Source organism: Engraulis encrasicolus, chromosome 4 (assembly GCF_034702125.1).
Source record: "Engraulis encrasicolus isolate BLACKSEA-1 chromosome 4, IST_EnEncr_1.0, whole genome shotgun sequence".
NCBI lineage: Eukaryota > Metazoa > Chordata > Actinopteri > Clupeiformes > Engraulidae > Engraulis > Engraulis encrasicolus.
This window is the reverse complement of record NC_085860.1, coordinates 51,583,631-51,602,871: the sequence shown is the minus strand read 5'-3', so window position 1 is coordinate 51,602,871 and position 19,241 is coordinate 51,583,631. Positions and strand designations below refer to the sequence as shown.

The window sequence follows — 19,241 nt, the reverse complement described above, 5'->3', positions numbered from 1 at the left end:
CCTAAGAGAACATGCCTGTCTCCCCGCCATGGGACATAGGGCCTAAATTTGAACAGATTCTTAGAAATGTGAGAACATGAGCAGCAGGAATAAGCTGTGGGACCAATGGGCCGTGGGACCAATGGGCCTAAAATTTTATGTTAAAAGTCTTAGTGATGTGGGACCAATGAGCTGTGGGAACATAGACACGCTCCCTATCACTGCTTCACCGTGTACTGTACTGTGCTACGCGTCTCTCTCTGTGTGTTCAGTGGGCAGCCCATCCCTCGTATCGAGTACACGGAGGAGGAGGTGAAGACGTGGGGGGTGGTGTTCCGCGAGCTGACTAAGCTGTACCCCACGCACGCCTGCCGGGAGTACCTCAAGAACCTGCCGCTGCTCACCCAGCACTGCGGCTACCGCGAGGACAACATCCCACAGCTGGAGGACGTCTCCACCTTCCTCAGAGGTAAGTAGCACCACAGCCAGGGTTTCTAAATGTGATTAGCCTTATAAGAGAGGCATTGCTCTAGTTATATAGGTGCAGGGCTGTATAAGGCAGCACTGTGGCTACCGCGAGGAGTCGAGACAACATCCCACAGCTGGAGGACGTCTCTACCTTCTACCGCTTGGTCCACAGCCAGGGTTTCTAAAGGGCGTCAGGGCAGCGTGTACTGTATATGGGAGCATGACCAGGGTGTGTGTAGGGCAGGGGTTCCCAACCTTTTTCAACTTGAAATTGTCAAAAATGTTCGGGGCCCACCTCTGACCCAATTAAGAATAAAACTCAAATAAATCAACAGCAACACACACCAAAATATGATTATTATTTTTGGAAAATTATTTCAAGCCCCCTCGGAATACCTTCAGGGCCCACCAGTGGGCTCCGGCCCATAGGTTGGGAACCACTGATGTAGGGGATTATGAGCCGGGTATAGGGTTGTATAGCCCAGCACTGTGGCTACCACGAAGGACAACATCCCCCAGTTGGAGGACGTCTCTCCATTCCTCAGAGGTGGCAGCACAGTCAGGGTTTCTAAAGGGCAATGTGATAAGCCTTATGAGAGGTGTACTTACTGTACATAGATGTAGGGTTGTATATAAGGCAAGTACTGTGGCTACCCTCAGAGGTAGCAGCATCAAATTATTTTTGGTGTTATTTTATAATTCTAAAATGAAGAAAACAAGAAATTGATGTTGCAATTGACATAAAGTAAGTTAAGCAATCACTAAGCTGTGTATTAAATAAATAAATAAGACATGGACCTCTCCTTCCTTCCTTCCTGTATTGCTTTGACTAATGACCCTGGCTCCAGAGAGGTCAGGGTTCACGGTGCGTCCGGTGGCCGGCTACCTGTCACCTCGGGACTTCCTAGCCGGCCTGGCCTACCGAGTCTTCAACTGCACACAGTATGTGAGACACAGCGTAGATCCCCTCTACACGCCAGAGCCGTGAGTATCACACACACACACACACACACACACACACACACTTAGTAATAGTAGTAATACATTTTGTCTGTTGTATTGATATACAAACATAAATATCTACTTTACGATGCATAATTTGGTCATATTGAATGTCACATGAAATATTCATATTTTTGTATTGGCCCTGCCTGTAAGCTACATGTCCAATGTCCAATAGTTTCCGGTGTCCTGCTTTACATTAGCCTGGGAATTCCCATAATGCCTTGCGCACGCGCACACACACACACGCGGAATACAATAGAAAGACTTCCTAATGGCGCTGTGTAATGATGTAATGAACTTTCCATTCTTAGCATTGTATTGCATTTCTATTGTATTGCATCTCTACTGTATTGTCTCTTATCTGTCCCCTGCTGTCCCCCTGTCTTGTCCTCCGCAGGGACACCTGTCACGAGCACCTGGGTCATGTGTTATTTTGTATTGTATTTTTTATTGTCCCCTGCTGTCCCCCTGTCTTGTCCCCCGCAGGGACACCTGTCACGAGCTGCTAGGTCACGTGTTATATTGTATTGTATTTTTTATCTGTCCCCTGCTGTCCCCCTGTCTTGTCCCCCGCAGGGACACCTGTCACGAGCTGCTAGGTCACGTGTTATATTGTATTGTATTTTTTATCTGTCCCCTGCTGTCCCCCTGTCTTGTCCTCCGCAGGGACACCTGTCACGAGCTGCTGGGCCACGTGTTGTATTGTATTGTATTTTTTATCTGTCCCCTGCTGTCCCCCTGTCTTGTCCTCCGCAGGGACACCTGTCACGAGCACCTGGGTCATGTGTTATTTTGTATTGTATTGTCTCTTATCTGTCCCCTGCTGTCCCCCTGTCTTGTCCTCCGCAGGGACACCTGTCACGAGCACCTGGGTCATGTGTTATTTTGTATTGTATTTTTTATTGTGTTATATCTCTATTCTTTCTTATCTGTCCCCCTGTCTTGTCCCCCGCAGGGACACCTGTCACGAGCTGCTTAGCATTGTATTGCATTTTCATTGTATTGCATCTCTACTGTATTCTCTCTTATCTGTCCCCTGCTGTCCCCCTGTCTTGTCCTCCACAGGGACACCTGTCACGAGCTGCTGGGCCACGTGCCCCTGCTGGCGGACCCCAAGTTCGCCCAGTTCTCCCAGGAGATCGGCCTGGCCTCCCTGGGGGCCACCGACGAGGATGTGCAGAAACTCGCCACGGTCAGCAGCAGCAGCAGCAGCAGCACATCTTTTATTTAATATTCATGAAAACTACGATATGTAGTAACTTAGGGCTGGACTGGTAATCTGACATACCATACAGGGCATTTTCAATGGGCCGACAGTCACCACTGGGTTTTGGTTTGGTTTGGTTTATTTATGGATATAGGAAGACAAAAGGTATCCAAGGGATAACATGTAAAAGTGTAAACACTTATTTCCAACATGGTCCCTGATGGAAGAGAACAAGACATAACAATAACATGTAACAGATATCACATAGACATACCATCACATTTCTACGTCACCTAGTTCTCCACTTTATTCCACAAAAATACTCTAACCCTTTGTTTAAAACACCTTTTTGTTTCTGCCATTTTAATATTTAGTGGAAGGCTATTCCATAGCATAATCCCTGTATAAAAGAAAGAGCTGCGAGCTGTGCTCTTCGAAGCTGCTACCTTACAGGAGCGAACACTTGCTCTTGTTCAATACTGTATATAGACATTGGACTGAGTCAAGCACGATATGGAAATATGAAAACGGCTCACATGTGTGGGAGGCCAGTTTAAACCAAAAATGCTTGGGTGTTCTTTTGGTCCACGTCTAGGGGGACCAAACATGGTCAACAGACTTATTAACAACAGCAAGTGGCAAACCTGCTAATAAATATAAATATACCCGTAGGAATCATTTAGTTAAGAAAATGAGGACACCAGGCTCTTCTATTAGATGACTTACCTGTACCACAAGGATCATTTCACCTGTTTAACTACTTACTGTAACCGCCTTCTTAGTATACCCCACTGGCCTGCCATAGCATAAAATGCCATTACAATAATAATGCCAAATGAGGTAAGAAAGGGCTGTTGTGATGGTAGGTTATTATTTTGTACAGTAGTGCTCCAGACGTCTGTCATTTCTTGGTGGTGTTTGTATGTATACCTCTGTACTTCAGCCATGTATGTACTTTCTACACAGGTATCCATGTGGGGAAGTGAAAGTTGTCTTGTGTGGTAACAATGTTGATATTGTGGAGCAGACATTCAGCACACCTTGATCTTTGAGTGGCAGCTTCCCTCTTAGCATAATGTGAAGATATGAGAGAGGCATTAGAAAGGTCACGGCTTTTTGGTGGGTGGCATTTGCAATCTCATCGTCTCATGTTGGAGGCTTAGTCTGCTGCACACTTGTCCATTAGCTATCGCCATGACATTTCTCAACTGAGTTCTGTATGCATATTTGTTTTTATTTTTCTATTTCGCTGTATGTCCCCTAGTGCATATATTCCTGTTTCCTTATGTGTCTCCTAGTGTATATGTTTGTTTATTTCTCTGTGTCAACAAGTGTGCATTTTTGTTCATTTCTCTGTGTCTGTGTGTCTCCTAGTTTATATATGTGTTTATTTCTCTGAGTCTGAGTCTCCTTGTAGTGTATATATATTTTTTATTTCTCTGTGCCTGTGTGTCTCCTAGTGTATATATATATTGTTTATTTCTCTGTGTCTGTGTGTCTCCTAGTGTATATATATATTGTTTATTTCTCTGTGTCTGTGTGTCTCCTAGTGTATATATATATTGTTTATTTCTCTGGGTGTGTGTGTCTCCTAGTGTATATATATATATTGTTTATTTCTCTGGGTGTGTGTGTCTCCTAGTGCTACTTCTTCACTATTGAGTTCGGCCTGTGTAAACAAGAGGGACAGCTGAGGGCGTACGGCGCTGGTCTTCTCTCCTCCATTGGGGAACTGAAGGTACAGTAATATTCAGCTCTAGTAGTATGTGACTTTATGTATGTGGTTGTGTGTGTGTGTGTACGTGAGTGTGTCTCAAAAGTGTGGCCCATGGACAACTGGTGGTTTCCACACAAATCGCCAAGCTCTGCAAGAATGTTCATCTACTATTTTCCCTCTAATGTTCCTTCTTCATGCTTTAAGCTATCATGTGCTCCCCAGTTAAGGTTGCAATAGGGACAAGTAGACCCTGAGGTGTACAGTTTGAAATTTGCATTTGTGCATATCTGTGATATATACAGTACCCACTTCTCTCTCTCTCTCTCTCTCTCTCTCTCTCTCTCTCTCTCTCTCGCTCTCTCTCTCTCTCTCTCGCTCTCTCTCTCTTTCTCATACACAAAAAAAGCAGTGTCAATTCAACCCTTACTGAGTCGATCTACAGTATCTTCCAGATTGTATTTGCTGCCTAGTTTAATTAGGGCGATGATTAGCTCTGGGGCTTTTACAGGGTGAAGTGCTGCATTGCATAGTTTGGAATTTGCGTTTGTGCAGAATTCTGTGCATCCCTCTATCTCTCTTGCTCAGTAACTAGGGCTGGTCGATATGGAAAAAAACAATATCACGATATGGATTACTTTATATCACGATAACGATATATTCTCTTTATTTGCTCTTTATTTTTTCATGTCACAAAACAACCTTTCTTTAAAATGGCTCTTTTTGTTCTTATTTTTACAGTTACATTACATAGTGTGTATTGTGACAACATGAAATGTAATTAAATGATATTGAATTGTATGAAATTGATCAAATTTCTATCACGATATAAACGATATAGGAGAAAGGTCACGATATACACTTTTATATCACGATAACGATATATATCGTCATATTGCCCAGCCCTAGCTACAGCATAATAAAGTAATACAATTTCCAGTTGACCTGGTAAGTTACACCAGTGTCTGTGCGGCGCAGCTGTGGCCTAGTGGTTAGAGAGTTGGTCTTTCTATCTAGGGGTTGCCGGTTCGAATCCCCCCCCCCAGACCCCTCCCTACATCTCCATCTATGGCTGAAGTGCCCTTGAGCAAGGCACCTAACCCCACATTGCTCCAGGGACTGTAACCAACACCCTGAAAAATAATAGTTGTAAGCCGCTTTGAAGAAACATCAAACCTGTAAAGAGACAGAAGATGGAAATTAGCCTTGTGTCTTATATAATCTTGTATATTTTGCATTTTGTTTAAATGCTGGTGATATATGCTGTCCCTTTTTTAAATAAATAAAGCTGTAAACTTGTAATGTAATGTACTGTACTGTGCCTGCTGTGTGCAGCATGCGCTCTCGGACAAGGCCACAGTGAGGACGTTTGAGCCCAAGACCACCTGCAACCAGGAGTGCCTCATCACCACCTTCCAGGACGTCTACTTTGTCTCCGAGAGCTTTGAGGAGGCCAAGGAGAAGATGAGGTAATGTGCAGGCCAAGGAGAAGATGAGGTAATGTGCAGGCCAAGGAGAAGATGAGGTAATGTGCAGGCCAAGGAGAAGATGAGGTAATGTGCTGCCAGCTCCTTGGCTTAGGTACCGCTGCTGTTTCTTACACATTATTTATCACATTTACATTACATTACTTACACTATCCTTAGCTGAAATGTTTATACAAACTAATTAGGGGCTGGGACATTAATGCATTAATTTCGATTAATTAATCACACGATTTGATTAATTAACGCGATTTAAAAAATAATCGCACTATAATACAGCTATATAGTTCTGGATTATGTCTTATGGTGAACAGCCAGCTGAAATTGAGAAGAGTTCTCTCTTCTTTTAAAAATGAACGATATTTTTACATTAAGCTTACTTATTATCATTAGTCAAAATCCATGTGAAAAAATATAATTTTCACTGTTCTCACGTCAGCTATTTACATGTGATTAATTCGATTAATTAATTTCAAACCTATAGATTAATTCGATTTAAATTTTAATTGAGTCCCAGCCCTAAAACTAATATTGCTGCATGTGACCCCTGGACTGGAATGAGCTTGACACCCCTGCTTTACCCTGCTACACCCTTGTGGTAGTCCCATACGCATCTCATTTCCTGTCCACAGAGATTTTGCCAAAACGATCAAGAGGCCGTTCTCGGTTTACTACAACCCGTACACTCAGAGCATCGACCTTCTGAAGGACACCAGGAGCATCGAGAACGTGGTGCAAGACCTTCGCAGTGACCTCACCACAGTGTGCGACGCACTGGGCAAGATGAACAGATATCTAGGAATTTAAGGCTTATTTGAGTTATTCTTATGAGGAGATTTGGTCTTTTAAAGGGATACTGCATAATTTCGGGAAATAATTAATCCATTCCACCTACCCTGAGTCAAATGTTTGAGTTTCACCTTTCTCCTGCACTTCCAACCCTTCTCTGGTAAGGTAAATTCTACCTCCAAGCTAGCACACTCTGTATAATTAAATCATTAGCTGCTAATTGGTCCTATAAGAATCAATGATAATTGTTAGCTTGGAATGAGAAGTAACATCACCAGTCTATGACGACTGGAAGTATAGGAGAAAGGTAAATCTCATTTCTTTTCTTTTCTTTTTTTTTACCTCAGAGGGAGGTGTAAGATGCATTTATTTCCAGAAATGGTGTGGTATTGCTTTAAGACTTAAGAGTTATTTCAATGATGACAAGATATCTGGGCGTTTAAGACATAGAGCTATTCAAATTATTATGTAAAACTGTCAGCACTTTTGTCTAGGGTGTGTCTAGTCATAAATTCTGTGAGTGTTTGAAATGCATTCCGCCATGTGTCTTAACCCACAACTGCTTTGAATGGCCTACTATCACTACTTTACAGTACTGAGATGATTTGTAGTAGGCTAATGCTTATAATGAATAGAACTGTCACAACGTCTCATGCTGGAAGAAAACTCTCACACTTAGCTTAAAATAACATTTACTACAGTGATAAATAAAATGAGCTGCCAACTCGAGTAGACCAGACCAAGTCGTGATAGCCAGGCTAGATCTTGATAGTACTCGTCACTGCTGAGACCCCTAGCCCTCTTCACTCTCTCTGCATCAAGTACTCCTCAGGAGTGCCTGCCTGCCACCACTCCACACAGCATCACCAAGGCTTACCGCTATGCTGCTGCATGCTATCGAATATGAATGGCTTTGATGCAAAACAAAAATGCATCGTCACGATCCCAGCATGTTATACGAGGTGAACTGCATGCAGGTCGCCTGGCCTGCGGTCATATGACACAGATCAAATAACAGGAACAGCAACACAAAAGAAAACAAAACAAAATGCAAAAACGCTGTGCAAATATGAGAACTTGTCTTCACACTGTCATCTGCACTTCCTCTTCTGTTTCCTGTCTTTAATTTTAGGGTTTTTTTATATGTACTGTATATATTCTGCATTTTCTGTGTCATTCGTTCATTCGCATTAACAGCCTGCGTATCAGAAGTGCTACACAAATAATTCTTACCACAACCATAACTAGTACTACTACAGCAACTACTACTACTACTACTACTACTACTACTACTACTACTACTACTACAAAAATCAAAATGTGTAATAATCACTAATCAAAATCCCTGAGTCTAAAAGTGGAGTCAGTGCCTGATTTATCCTGGTTTCCTCTGTATGTGTGTGGGTCAGTTCTATGTCAGACCTATAATGCTCTATTGTATGTACAGTGAATAAAGTGTCCCCTTGCATCTAAAACACTGCACGCCTCCACCATTGTCAATGCTTATTAACTCATGTTCAAAACGGCGCTAGGATTATTTATTCATTTATTTATTAAAAAATATGAATCACATTTCTTATTTCTGCTCAAAGCTAGTGGTATGATATGAATAAAATCTTTGGTGTCTTACAAAAAAATATATACACATTCATCACTGGTATGAAACAGTATTTTTCACTGTGACAACTTACAGAATTACACAGGTAAAATATTGATGTATATTCCTTCATACATGGTGTGGCAGCGAGCCTGTTATTATCACATTCAAGATGTCCTTGATATATCACATACTGCTGTATACTCACTCTTGGCTGTTCTGGGACAACAGGTGTAGTAGGCCTACGGTGTAATTACAATGATATAGATAGACAATGTGCCCTTCTCTTGTGTATGAAATGTTTTTTTGGATGCTGAGAGCAATTGGATGCCTCGGCCCTGGAGATGTTAAGTCTGCAGTCCCTGTAGTCCATGTTGCACTGCAATCATTGATGCTGTTACAGACAGTAGCAGTTAGTCAACAACTTCATGTTCAACCTGTTGGCACGACATGATCTTGTCACGGAAGAGATGGTTTGTAAGGAGCTTCTTCGGGAATCAATGTGACTTAAGGTTCTAAGTGGCCATCCTATGGCAGCCGTGCCCCTTTAGGAGACTAGGAGGATGAGTGCAGTTCAATGGAATGCCACACCCTCTTCTAGGGGACAGGACTTGATGCCACTTTTTTTCATTGGTGACGCGTAGTGACACTTTGTCTTGGCGGCCATATTGAAAATCTTTGGTTTGGTTACCGTGTGTAACTAACTTACAGCATCAGTGATGATCGTAGTGCAACATGGTCGGCAGTGCAATATGAAGAGGTAGTAAGTACTCTTAGCCTTTGGCACAGCAAGGGGTCCAACTCAATCTAGTAACTCCCGTCCTCTCCTTTGGCTTGTGGACTCGTGACGCGAGGAAAGACGTCACTGCTGAGTTTTATTCAAATTTAGATTCAATTTAGATTTGAAGTTTTATTTATGTCAATATATATTTATGTCAAAGAAGCACAATTAAAAGGTAATTTCCTCATTTGCAATCAGGAAGTTGAATGGGGGGGGGGGGGGGGCTGCAAAGCACAATGGCACAAGCAAAAGGCGAGGACAGGAGGTAAGCTACTCGCTACTCGTTGGAAATGGAGCCCATAGTATTCCCTGAGGCACAGTACCTCCCTGAGAGGGTGAAGAAAGCAAACAGAGTAGACCTCCTAATCCTCCTCCTCCTCCTACTGGACTTCATCATCATCATCATCATCATCCTGGGCGTCAAAAGCCTTGTCCTGTGGGGAACCAAAACAGAAACACAGCGTTGGACTTTTTAGGTGTAGAGTACATGACACCTGTGCCATCTATGTGCAGTAGCCTATATACGCCTTATATGACACCTATGTGTGTAAGCCTGCCTGAATACCATGAGGTTGTGTGTGTATGTGTGTGTGTGTGTGTGTATGAGTGTGTATCCGCATGCAGTGCCCACGTGAATGCATCATTGTATGCATCTGTGTGTGCCTTGAGTATACAGTATGTAAGGTATGCACGTTTGCCTGCATGTGTGTTGCCGGCCGTGCCCGCTTACCCAGCCTCCATGTTGCTGCACCCAGCCAGAGTAGTTCTGCTGTAGGTACTGGGCGCCAAAGCCCAGGACCCGGTTCATGGGCTGCCCGTCCAGTACCGAGAGCCTGCTGGTCACTTCAAAGGTCATGGCAATCTGCTGGGCCTGCTGAGAGCTGGGTGTGGCGGAGCCAGAAGCGGAGGAAGAGGCGGAGGCGGAGGCGGAGGAAGAGGAAGAGGCGGAGGAAGAGGCTGCAGAGGCTGATGCAGCGGAGGGAGAGGAGGGGGAGGGCAGCACGTAGGACAGGAAGGTCTGGGTGACCCTCTCAAACAGACTGTAGGAGAAGGAGTCCTGGAGCTGCTTGAGCAGTGCTGGGTTTTTCTTGAGCTGAGGTGGAGGGAGAGGGGTTGAAGAGGAGATGGAGGAGAGGGGGTGGAGAGGAGATGGAGGAGAGGGGGTGGAGAGGAGATGGAGCAGAGGAGGTGAAGAGGGAGGGGGTGGAGGATAGCGGGTGGAGAGGGAGGTGAGATGGAGGATAGCGGGTGGAGAGGGAGGGGGTAGAGGAGAGGGGGTGGAGGATAGCGGGTGGAGAGGGAGGGGGTGGAGGAGAGGGGGTGAAGAGGAGATGGAGGATAGCGGGTGGAGAGGAGGTGAGATGGAGGATAGCGGGTGGAGAGGAGATGAGATGGAGGAGAGGGGGTGAAGAGGAGATGGAGGATAGCGGGTGGAGAGGAGGTGCAGGGGTGGAGAGGAGATGGAGGAGAGGGGGTGGAGAGGAGATGGAGCAGAGGAGGTGAAGAGGGAGAGGGGTTGGAGAGGAGATGGAGGAGAGGAGGTGAAGAGGAGATGGAGGATAGCGGGTGGAGAGGAGGTGCAGGGGTGGAGAGAAGTGGTACAGGGTGTTGTCATTGCCCCATTGAGTAGAGAAATGTCCTTTCACTCAATATTTCTGGATGGTTAGGATGAACATGGTGATATATATATTTGTGAGTGTACGTTTTTTAAACAGAAAATTATGCTAAACCAATTTCTCTCCAACATACCTCTGCATCCAGCTCATCCCCAGTTGATCGCAGCAATGCAACCAGTTTCTGAATGACATCTGCAATGCCACAGAGTGGTCTATCAGATGCAACATAGAGCGACAGGTACAGCAATTGAAACATGTGAATGTAGTGCAGGTAGCCTAGTTAGGCCTACTTGCCAACCGCTGCAAGCAGATCACATGAGTGGTTGGGTTAATTATTCATAAAGGCCTATCTAGTGTCGGTCAGATTAAAAGTCATTGCCTACCTTCCTCGCCGAAGTCACACTCCAGTCTGCCGCACTCCACGTCCACATTGTCTGCAATCTGGGTGAGTTTGTCAGCCACATTGCCCAGCTCATCTAAATAGAGAAGTTTTAAGACCGTGTTATTTAATTAATAGGTGTGCGCGGTTCCTTATGAATTTCCTGTTTCGTATCAAGCCCTTCTAGTAGACTAATACACCCAGCTTTTACCACCCAGGCACCCACCATTAAAAAAAGACCATATTCAGCATGAATGATGAACTTGCTGTAATTAAAGCCAAACTACTACAACAACTACACGTTTAATTGTCAATCTGTCATAAATAGCGCAACGCCATTGTGCATCTGGCAAAGTGGACAGTCTTCCGCAGTTTCCCCACTGTGTCTCACCCTCACCCCGACGAGCTGAATGAATGGCTCTCCTACCTCCGTCCGACTGACGCACGGGACCCCGAAGCAGCGGAGGACCACTTTGATGCTGAGGTGCTGCGCTGAACAGGAACAGACGCGTATTTGGCACGCTCATGTCAGTTACGGGCGAGTCATTGAAAGCGCTTATTCTCTTCTTCGACTTTGTCTTCTTCTTCGTCCGCCTTTCGCAGTAAGCCTGAAGCAACTTGAATTCTGAACTGGCTGCAATGGACTCTCCCGGCTCCATTCTTGAAGTTGTTCAAGGTGTCACACTTTTCGTACTGCAGGTTGTGGCGGACTGGCGGCAATGCACGATTTGCTTACCAAAACAGCTAAAGCGTAAAACCGTGCGTAATTCAGCTGTGCACGAAGGGCGTTGATCACGAAGAAAAACAGTTAATTCTTTAACAATATTTGCTCCTCTATAAGATTGCTACTACAGCGGTGCCAATGTCCGATATCATATCACACTTTGAAATAGAGGGAAGTTGAGGAAAGAGGAGGAGCTAGTGGCAAGTCTGGTTGAAACTGAAACCAATAGCCTATAGACCCATTTGTAGAATTATAAATATAGAACACAACGGAAATGTCGTTGAAGCAATGTACACGTACAAAAATGTTGAATGAGGTCAGGCCAAATATAAACACAGGGGCCAATTGCCCTGGGCCCAGGGAGCAGGGGCGCTGCCAGAAATGTAGGGCCCCATGAAAGCAGAGGTGATTCTAGGATAAGTTGGGGCCCCAAGCGAAAATTAAATTATTAAATATTATTAACCATCTAGGCTTGGGGGCCCCAAGCAGCTGCCTGCCTAGCCTGGTGACAAAATGCGCCTCTGCATGAAAGATACACATTTTTTGGGCCCTTTGAGGGCCCCTGTCAGTGCTGTCAGTGATTGGGCCCTTAGAATCTGTAACACCTCCCCAGAGAGGCCTTGTCCCAAAGCTGACAGCGACCCTGTGGCTCGCTTCTTCACTAAAGACAAAAGGTAAAGGCCTACCACTACTAAATGTCACTGTGATGGAGTGGCCATAACTAGTTGTGGTCAGGGCCTCTGACAGCTGTGGCTGGGCCCGGGGCAAAGTCATCTGAAAGGACCCCCCATACGTACAATGTAATAAGGACAGAATTCTGGGGCCCCTCTCTCCCTGGACACGGGAGAACATACCCGTTTAATAATAATAATATTAATTGATTGATTAATTGATAAATCAAGCCACTCATGCTCACCACAAAACCTACAATGTTAAAAATGTCCTGTGGTGTATTGTGGTTGTGCAGGTTAACCACTAATAAGGTACTAAACAAGGTACTTCAAACACTCAAGATACTGTATCATGTAACCATTGAAGGTTCTCTAAAAAAAGCTAATTTACTACCATTTCTTTTTAAACAAAATTTAGTGATGATGACACATTGATTTCACATGATATGCACTGCATTACAGGTAAAGAATAATTGACACTTTTTTTTCATATTGTATTGTTTTGTACCCAACCAAATCAAATACGATAGATAACAGTTTAAATGTGTACCACTAACAAGAAAGTGATGACAATTACTTTAAATCTTAACCTGCACAATCACCTTTAAAGAGAGATTCTCTAACACTCCAGGGGTGCGTTCCCGCAATGTTAGCTTTGAACTACAGACGTACTTTGTAGTTATCAACTTACTTCAAGGCGAAATCCGTGCATTTCTCGAAACCTTACTATTCCCACAGTAAGCCAAAAGTAGTGCGGCTGCTTTCCTGAGTCCACACCGCTACTTACTTTCTTGGCATTGCAGTGCGTGACCAAAGAAGCAACAAGAGATATGCATGATTGCTGAGTCATGATTCAGCTGTTTCCTCCTAAATTCAGTGCGTGAAGTAGAAAGCAATAATGTACAACCACCACCAGCACATTTGATTGGATGTCACGACACCGTGACTCCGCTGTTTCCTCCACAACACACCTTGTAATTTCTTTGTGAAAAAACACGGCCGTGGCATTACAATCTGACACCATCCGCACCAATAATGCAGTATTATCTGCATGCCGATTGGATTTCGTTTCATTCCGAGGTGTAATTTGTAAAATATTTGGACAATAAAGTTGTGGTTACTCCCAGAAAATCGTCTGTTAAAGTGTCATATCCCTGAGAAATTTTCGCGCAGATTTCATTCCATAGTCTAGTGGTATTCACGCTTGCATCCCAATGGGAAAACAGAAGCCACACCGGTTCGAATCCACATGGTTACAGTGCCACAATTTTGGAAATATCTGGCAGAAATAGATAATTTATGTTGTGCATTACCAACACACACGTGCAGCCAAGGGAAAATGTGTTACACTGTAGGGTCCAAAACACGATTTCACGAGTTGTTGTCAACATGCTGCACACTGGTTTCGAACCTGCGTGGCTCGCGTCTTCCCATTGATAGGCAAGCGTAAATACCCCTAGGCTATGAAATGAAATTCGCGCCAAAATTTTTTAAATAGTTGACACGTAATCCAGCGCATTTCCGGGAGAAACCAATACTTTCTTATCTAAATATTTCACAAATTACACATCGAAATGAGACGCAATTCAATCGGCATACAGCTAAAAGTATATTATTAGTGTGGGATTCATCAGATTCCAAGGATATGACGGTTTTTTTTCACGAACAAATGACATGACGTGAATTTGTGTTCTGAACACTCTCACAGCTGTATCATCACTTTGTGTGCATGTCGATTGATTTTCATCGCTTTTGCACCACAGGATTAAAAGATATTGACACATTTGTGGTCAAATATGTACTACAAGTTTAGCTAATGGGTGGAGTCACGCTCTGAAGTAGACTAGCGCTGTGTGTTACTTGGGGTGGCTGAGGTGATGTCTGGACTCAATGGATCTACTCCAGCTGTACTTCAACTTCACTGTCCAGATACGGATAGGAGGCACCTCACTTTCAAAGTCACCACTACTTCAGAGTGCACATTACTCCAAGCAGTAGTTACTTTGTGTGCTAACGTTCGAGACACAAGAGTTAGCAACTTTTATAGTATTTACTATGCAACATTGCTAACAAACTAGCTACTTCGCACTTTGAGAATCGCACCCCAGGTATGTTTTTGATCTTGACTTCGTTTAGAGCCTTGAATGCAGTTGTCTATTAACATCTAATAACAAATAATAACAAGAAATTAGTGCATTATTGAGAACATATTCCAACTTTATTTTGTCATATTTTTTAATGCTCCATCTCTGATATCAATATAACTATTAATGCAGTGCAGTTTCATGAGTGGTAACCATTTTTCTTTTCTGTGTTCGTGTCAGGTGAAATAAAAATGCTAAAAAATAAAAAATACATGTTTTAATAAATGCCCACCCCAGAGTTAGGATAAAAATGGCGAATAGAATTCAGTGGCCTGCTGTCCCACTGTGGTCCTCCACCTCCGGCTCCGCCTCCATGTCCGGCTCCGCCTCCAGGTGTCTCATCCAGCGAGGCACCTCTGGCTTCGGCTTCAGGAAGTCCAGCCGCATGGACGACACCAGCTGCCCATCATCCTCCATGACGTCCGTCACCACCCAGCTGCACTCTACATCCTCCTCCTCCCCTCCTGCCGCCGCCGCCGGGGTCTGCAGACGCAGGTACTGTTCACCTTTGAACTCCACGCGCACCCGCGCGCTGTTGTAGTCGGAGGCCGAGAGGTCACGGAGGTCGTCGGAGGTCGCAAGGTCACGGAGGTCGTCGGAGGTCGCGAGGTCAGCGCAGGCCGTGTTGAAGGAGTCGCCGCTGCCGCTGGTAACATCTGAGACCGCGTCGGAGGCGGAGCAGCTGAAGAACTCGGCATCACTCGCCTGAGAGTGAGCGTCGATCTCATTGGCTAGAACATGCTTCTGCTCCTCACACATGCCACCTGATATATAGATAGACACATCAGGCAGATAAGGACATTTCTTAATTGATTTCAGAATCTGTCTGTCTATCTATCTACATTTCATGCAGATGGATGGATAGGCAGACAGACCAACAGCAAGGTATGCAAACAGACAGATGGACAGAAAATCATGTGAACACTTCTCTGCACTACTTGATGCAGTACCGAGACATGTGATTGTACCCTAGACAGAAACAACACTTGATGCTGTTATCTTCTACATAGAAATCCAAGATACTAGGCCCTGGACTTGTTCGTTATGGTGCAGCAGATGTTAGTCTGCGCAGGACACATTCTAACCAAAATGCATTGTAATGGCAAAATGTGCAACATGCGTGCTGCCCAGCCTGCTGCTGCATTTGGGCACATTTGGGCTTGGATGCCCATGGGGACCCCGGTTCGAGTCCAGCCGGGGTCATTTCCCAGCCTTACCCCATATCTCTCCTGCTCATTTCCTGTCTCCTCTCACGCTGTCCTGTCACAATAAAGGCCCAAAAAATACTTTTTTTTTTTTACAAAAAAGAAAAGAAATTCAAGATACACAGTACTGTTACCATCCATTAGCTCCAGCTCCCCTCTCTGGCCCTCTGGTGAGGCTGTTGTGAGGGGCAGCTGCTCTCCTCTCGGCCCCTCTGGTGGTGATGCTGTGCTGGGTGGCTGCTCTCCTCTCGGCCCCTCTGGTGGTGGTGCTGCTGCGAGGGGCAGCCTATAGATCTGCAGCTGGCCGCAGTGGAACATGCCCCCCCTGCTGGTGCCGGGCGGGTACTGCTGCGAGCGCACGTAGAGCCCCGGGATGCTCAGCGAGACGGCCTGCAGCTGGTCCGAGGTCAGGGGGCTCGGCAGCCGGTTGGTCACGCGCACCTGGACGCCATGCCTGCCAGCTGGGCTTTTAGTCCCTGGCCCTGTTGTGTTGTAGAGTAGAGTAGAGTAGAGTAGAGTGGAGTAGAGTAGAGTAGAGTGGAGTAGAGTGGAGTAGAGTAGAGTAGAGAGGAGTAGAGTAGAGTAGAGTACTTTTATTAATCCCGAGGGAGATTAAGGTGTCTGACAGTTTACGTAGATACACAGATACAAAACATACACAAAGAGCTAATATACATCATTGCAAATTGAGTATAGCAAAATGCCTTAATTGCCTATCAGTTCACATCCCCCCCCCCCTCTCTCACACACACACACACACACACACACACACATTTACAGACAGTACGTACAGTATGTAGAGAGTATGAAGAGATGCAGGATAAACGGGGTGGGATCAAATGTGCATCTTGAGTGCATTCTTACATATCACCTGTGGGGAGTGTTGTGAAACAGCACATAGAGTACCTGTACCAAATACTTGAATTGGGGATCCAGGTTTGACACCTCCCTGGGTCATTTACCACCCCCTACCCCACCTCTCATCCAGGGGCGGTTTTAAGGGGTGGTGTAGGCCTTACCCGAGTCTACACTACACTGCCGTTATCCATCCATCCATCCATCCATGGCCCATGGCATGGGTGCCCTAGACCCATATTGCTCCAGTTGTAATCAGTGCCCTGTGGTGTAATGCCATTAGGCCTAGGCCTTGTGTATGTGTCAACTTTTCAATATTGCATTTGAGCAAGAAAAATAACAATATTGTCCTATCCAAAATAATTACAAAATATTGCTTTCTTTTATAGCTTTTGAATTTAGCCAAACTTTTGCAAGCTGTCAACATTCTGTGCATTTGAGGCATAATCATTAACCCTCTACTGCATGAATTATTATTTTTACAGTGTAAAAAATGTTTCAGTGCTTTTTTAGTGTTAAAATGAGTTAAATAATAGATTTCCAAAAAAAATTTGAAAAAAATATTTTTAATTAAGATTTTAGCTAATGGTTGCCATATGGCAACTTCATGCAGTCGTGGAATCTTGTGTAAAATCAGGTTTTTCCTTAAAAAGAGAATTTTCCCTTCATAAATCTTCAATATATTACTCTCTGAATGTTAAAACTCAATAAATGACATAAATAAAAATATATATTTTTAGTATTTAGTGAAAATATTTTTGGTAAAATAGCAAAATATGGTCTACAAGACGGCCCATAGACATGTACACACATTTACATAAAAGCTTCCGAAAAGGTTGTTTACACTTATTTGCAAACATTTACAATGCATTTTCACATTAAGCATGTCTAAAATTACAAATATAAGTACAAATGATTTATTTGGCACAAAAATTATAAGAAATATCTGTAAAAATATCCTCATACTAATCTAATTCTAAGTCATTCCAATGGGGTTGATTGGGGTGAATGGCCAACAATGTTGTTCCATAACTGCATGAAGTTGCCATATGGCAACCATAACATTTTACCATTTTACAAAAAAACCTTTGCATCTAAAGTTGTTTTAATTATTAAAAATAAGAGTTTACATATTCCAGATAGTGTTTGTATTTTTTTACAACAATATTTTGGGCTGAAATGTTAGTAATACCTTGGTTTATGGAGGCCTCGAGCGATGACCTCCACACACCAAAGTAGGTGATGAAAAAGGGCTTCCTGTGTTTAGTTCTTAATCATGTGACCTGAAAAGTTTTTTTGGTTTCAAAGTAAAAGGCTGTCTTATCACTAATAAGTATAAATAAACAGGTTATAGTGCACCCTCTATTAGAAAAACTGGAAAAACTTTACGGTTGCCATATGGCAACCCCATGCAGTAGAGGGTTAAATGTAATTTACAAGGAGGCATGTTACAGGTGGCTGGACTACACTGAAAGTACCTAAAGCTGGCTACTGGCTTGCTCTTAAAATCTTGAATGATACCTAAATGAAACGTAAACGAAATGAATTCCTACCTGACTTTGCTTTGTGGTCTACGGTGGTGTTGAAACGAAACTTCAAGAGATACCTCTCTGATCTCCCCTGCGGATGGCTCATTTTGTTAGAAAGGACATTTATCATCACATGTCGTCGTGATTGTTTTTCTTACTGCCAGCAAAAGTTCACGACCACAGTTGAGATGGTGTTGCTATTGTGAGGTAAGATTTAGAACGTTGTCTGCGCAGGTAACAATGAATCAAAGATGCTGTCGAATGAAAAACATCTTAAACTGGAGGTAAACCGATCAGAAGCAAATCCGATTTCCTATTTAACGAGTGATTGCAAAGTTTGTCTGGCTTGTGCGTGCGTAACTGCGTAGAAAATGTGATGGAACGACAGCACCAATTGCGTATTGACGTTCGATTCCAAATTGTTACACACAAATTAATATCATATTAGGCCAGCATTTGTTTTGTTATGAATGTTGACCAATTAGAATAATAAATACGAGACTGTGAGGTATGCAGGTCATTGGGAGTTTATGTGTCGTAGCTCGTATGCATAGCATGAAAGAAACAGTAGAAGATGCCGCGGTAGGCTATAGATCTATAAGGGTCTATTGCATAGCTCATCTCCTAGCCTGCAAGGGTTGGCAGGAAAAATATAGGCCTACAGTAGTTTAACAAAATAAATCATTCAATAACAAATATACACCAAAATAAACCAAAAATAAGCAAATCATTATCACTATATAGCCTATCCCCGTGGGGCACTAACTCACAGACACTGAGACACACAGACTACAGCGGGCCTTTGGCTGAAATTTACCATTGTATGGGGGCAACCCAAGGTTAAGTTAGTTCATAGTTCATATGGCCATAAATATGAACAGATGTATGGACACACGGACGCCCTCCCCTCCATATATAGCATAATGACTTCCCATAATGGAGGATATTGAGCAGTATTTGGCAACTGGCTTTGCCAATGCCCAGGCCCACCAAGACACGCACGCACACACACACACACACACACACACACACACACACACACACACACACACACACACACACACACACACACACACGCTCACACACACACACAC

At 43.9% G+C, this 19,241-nt stretch overlaps 3 protein-coding genes across 3 annotated transcripts in view; 1 reads left to right on the top strand and 2 right to left on the bottom strand.

The window, feature by feature from the left end:
- tph2 (tryptophan hydroxylase 2 (tryptophan 5-monooxygenase)) overlaps positions 1-6,857 on the top strand; it is a 12,870-nt gene extending 6,013 nt beyond the window's left edge. Inside the window, exons 6-11 of the mRNA XM_063196263.1 lie at positions 252-448; positions 1,296-1,431; positions 2,518-2,644; positions 4,302-4,397; positions 5,709-5,842; positions 6,490-6,857. Of these exons, the coding sequence (XP_063052333.1) occupies positions 252-448; positions 1,296-1,431; positions 2,518-2,644; positions 4,302-4,397; positions 5,709-5,842; positions 6,490-6,664 (865 nt within the window). The 3' untranslated portion in view covers positions 6,665-6,857. The remainder of the gene's footprint in view (positions 1-251; positions 449-1,295; positions 1,432-2,517; positions 2,645-4,301; positions 4,398-5,708; positions 5,843-6,489) is intronic.
- Positions 6,858-8,189: 1,332 nt separating this feature from the next.
- si:ch211-218c6.8 (uncharacterized) lies at positions 8,190-11,944 on the bottom strand. Its single transcript, XM_063196262.1, has 5 exons — positions 11,447-11,944; positions 11,024-11,116; positions 10,774-10,832; positions 9,755-10,117; positions 8,190-9,458 (listed from the first exon to the last, which is right to left on the bottom strand). The coding sequence occupies exons 1-5, from the start codon at positions 11,676-11,678 to the stop codon at positions 9,405-9,407; spliced, it is 801 nt and encodes a 266-aa protein (XP_063052332.1). The 5' UTR covers positions 11,679-11,944; the 3' UTR covers positions 8,190-9,404.
- Positions 11,945-14,610: 2,666 nt separating this feature from the next.
- On the bottom strand, positions 14,611-18,353 carry LOC134446972 (uncharacterized). Its single transcript, XM_063196261.1, has 3 exons — positions 18,172-18,353; positions 15,898-16,245; positions 14,611-15,322 (listed from the first exon to the last, which is right to left on the bottom strand). The coding sequence occupies exons 1-3, from the start codon at positions 18,275-18,277 to the stop codon at positions 14,823-14,825; spliced, it is 954 nt and encodes a 317-aa protein (XP_063052331.1). The 5' UTR covers positions 18,278-18,353; the 3' UTR covers positions 14,611-14,822.
- Between the last annotated feature and the right edge of the window lie 888 nt (positions 18,354-19,241).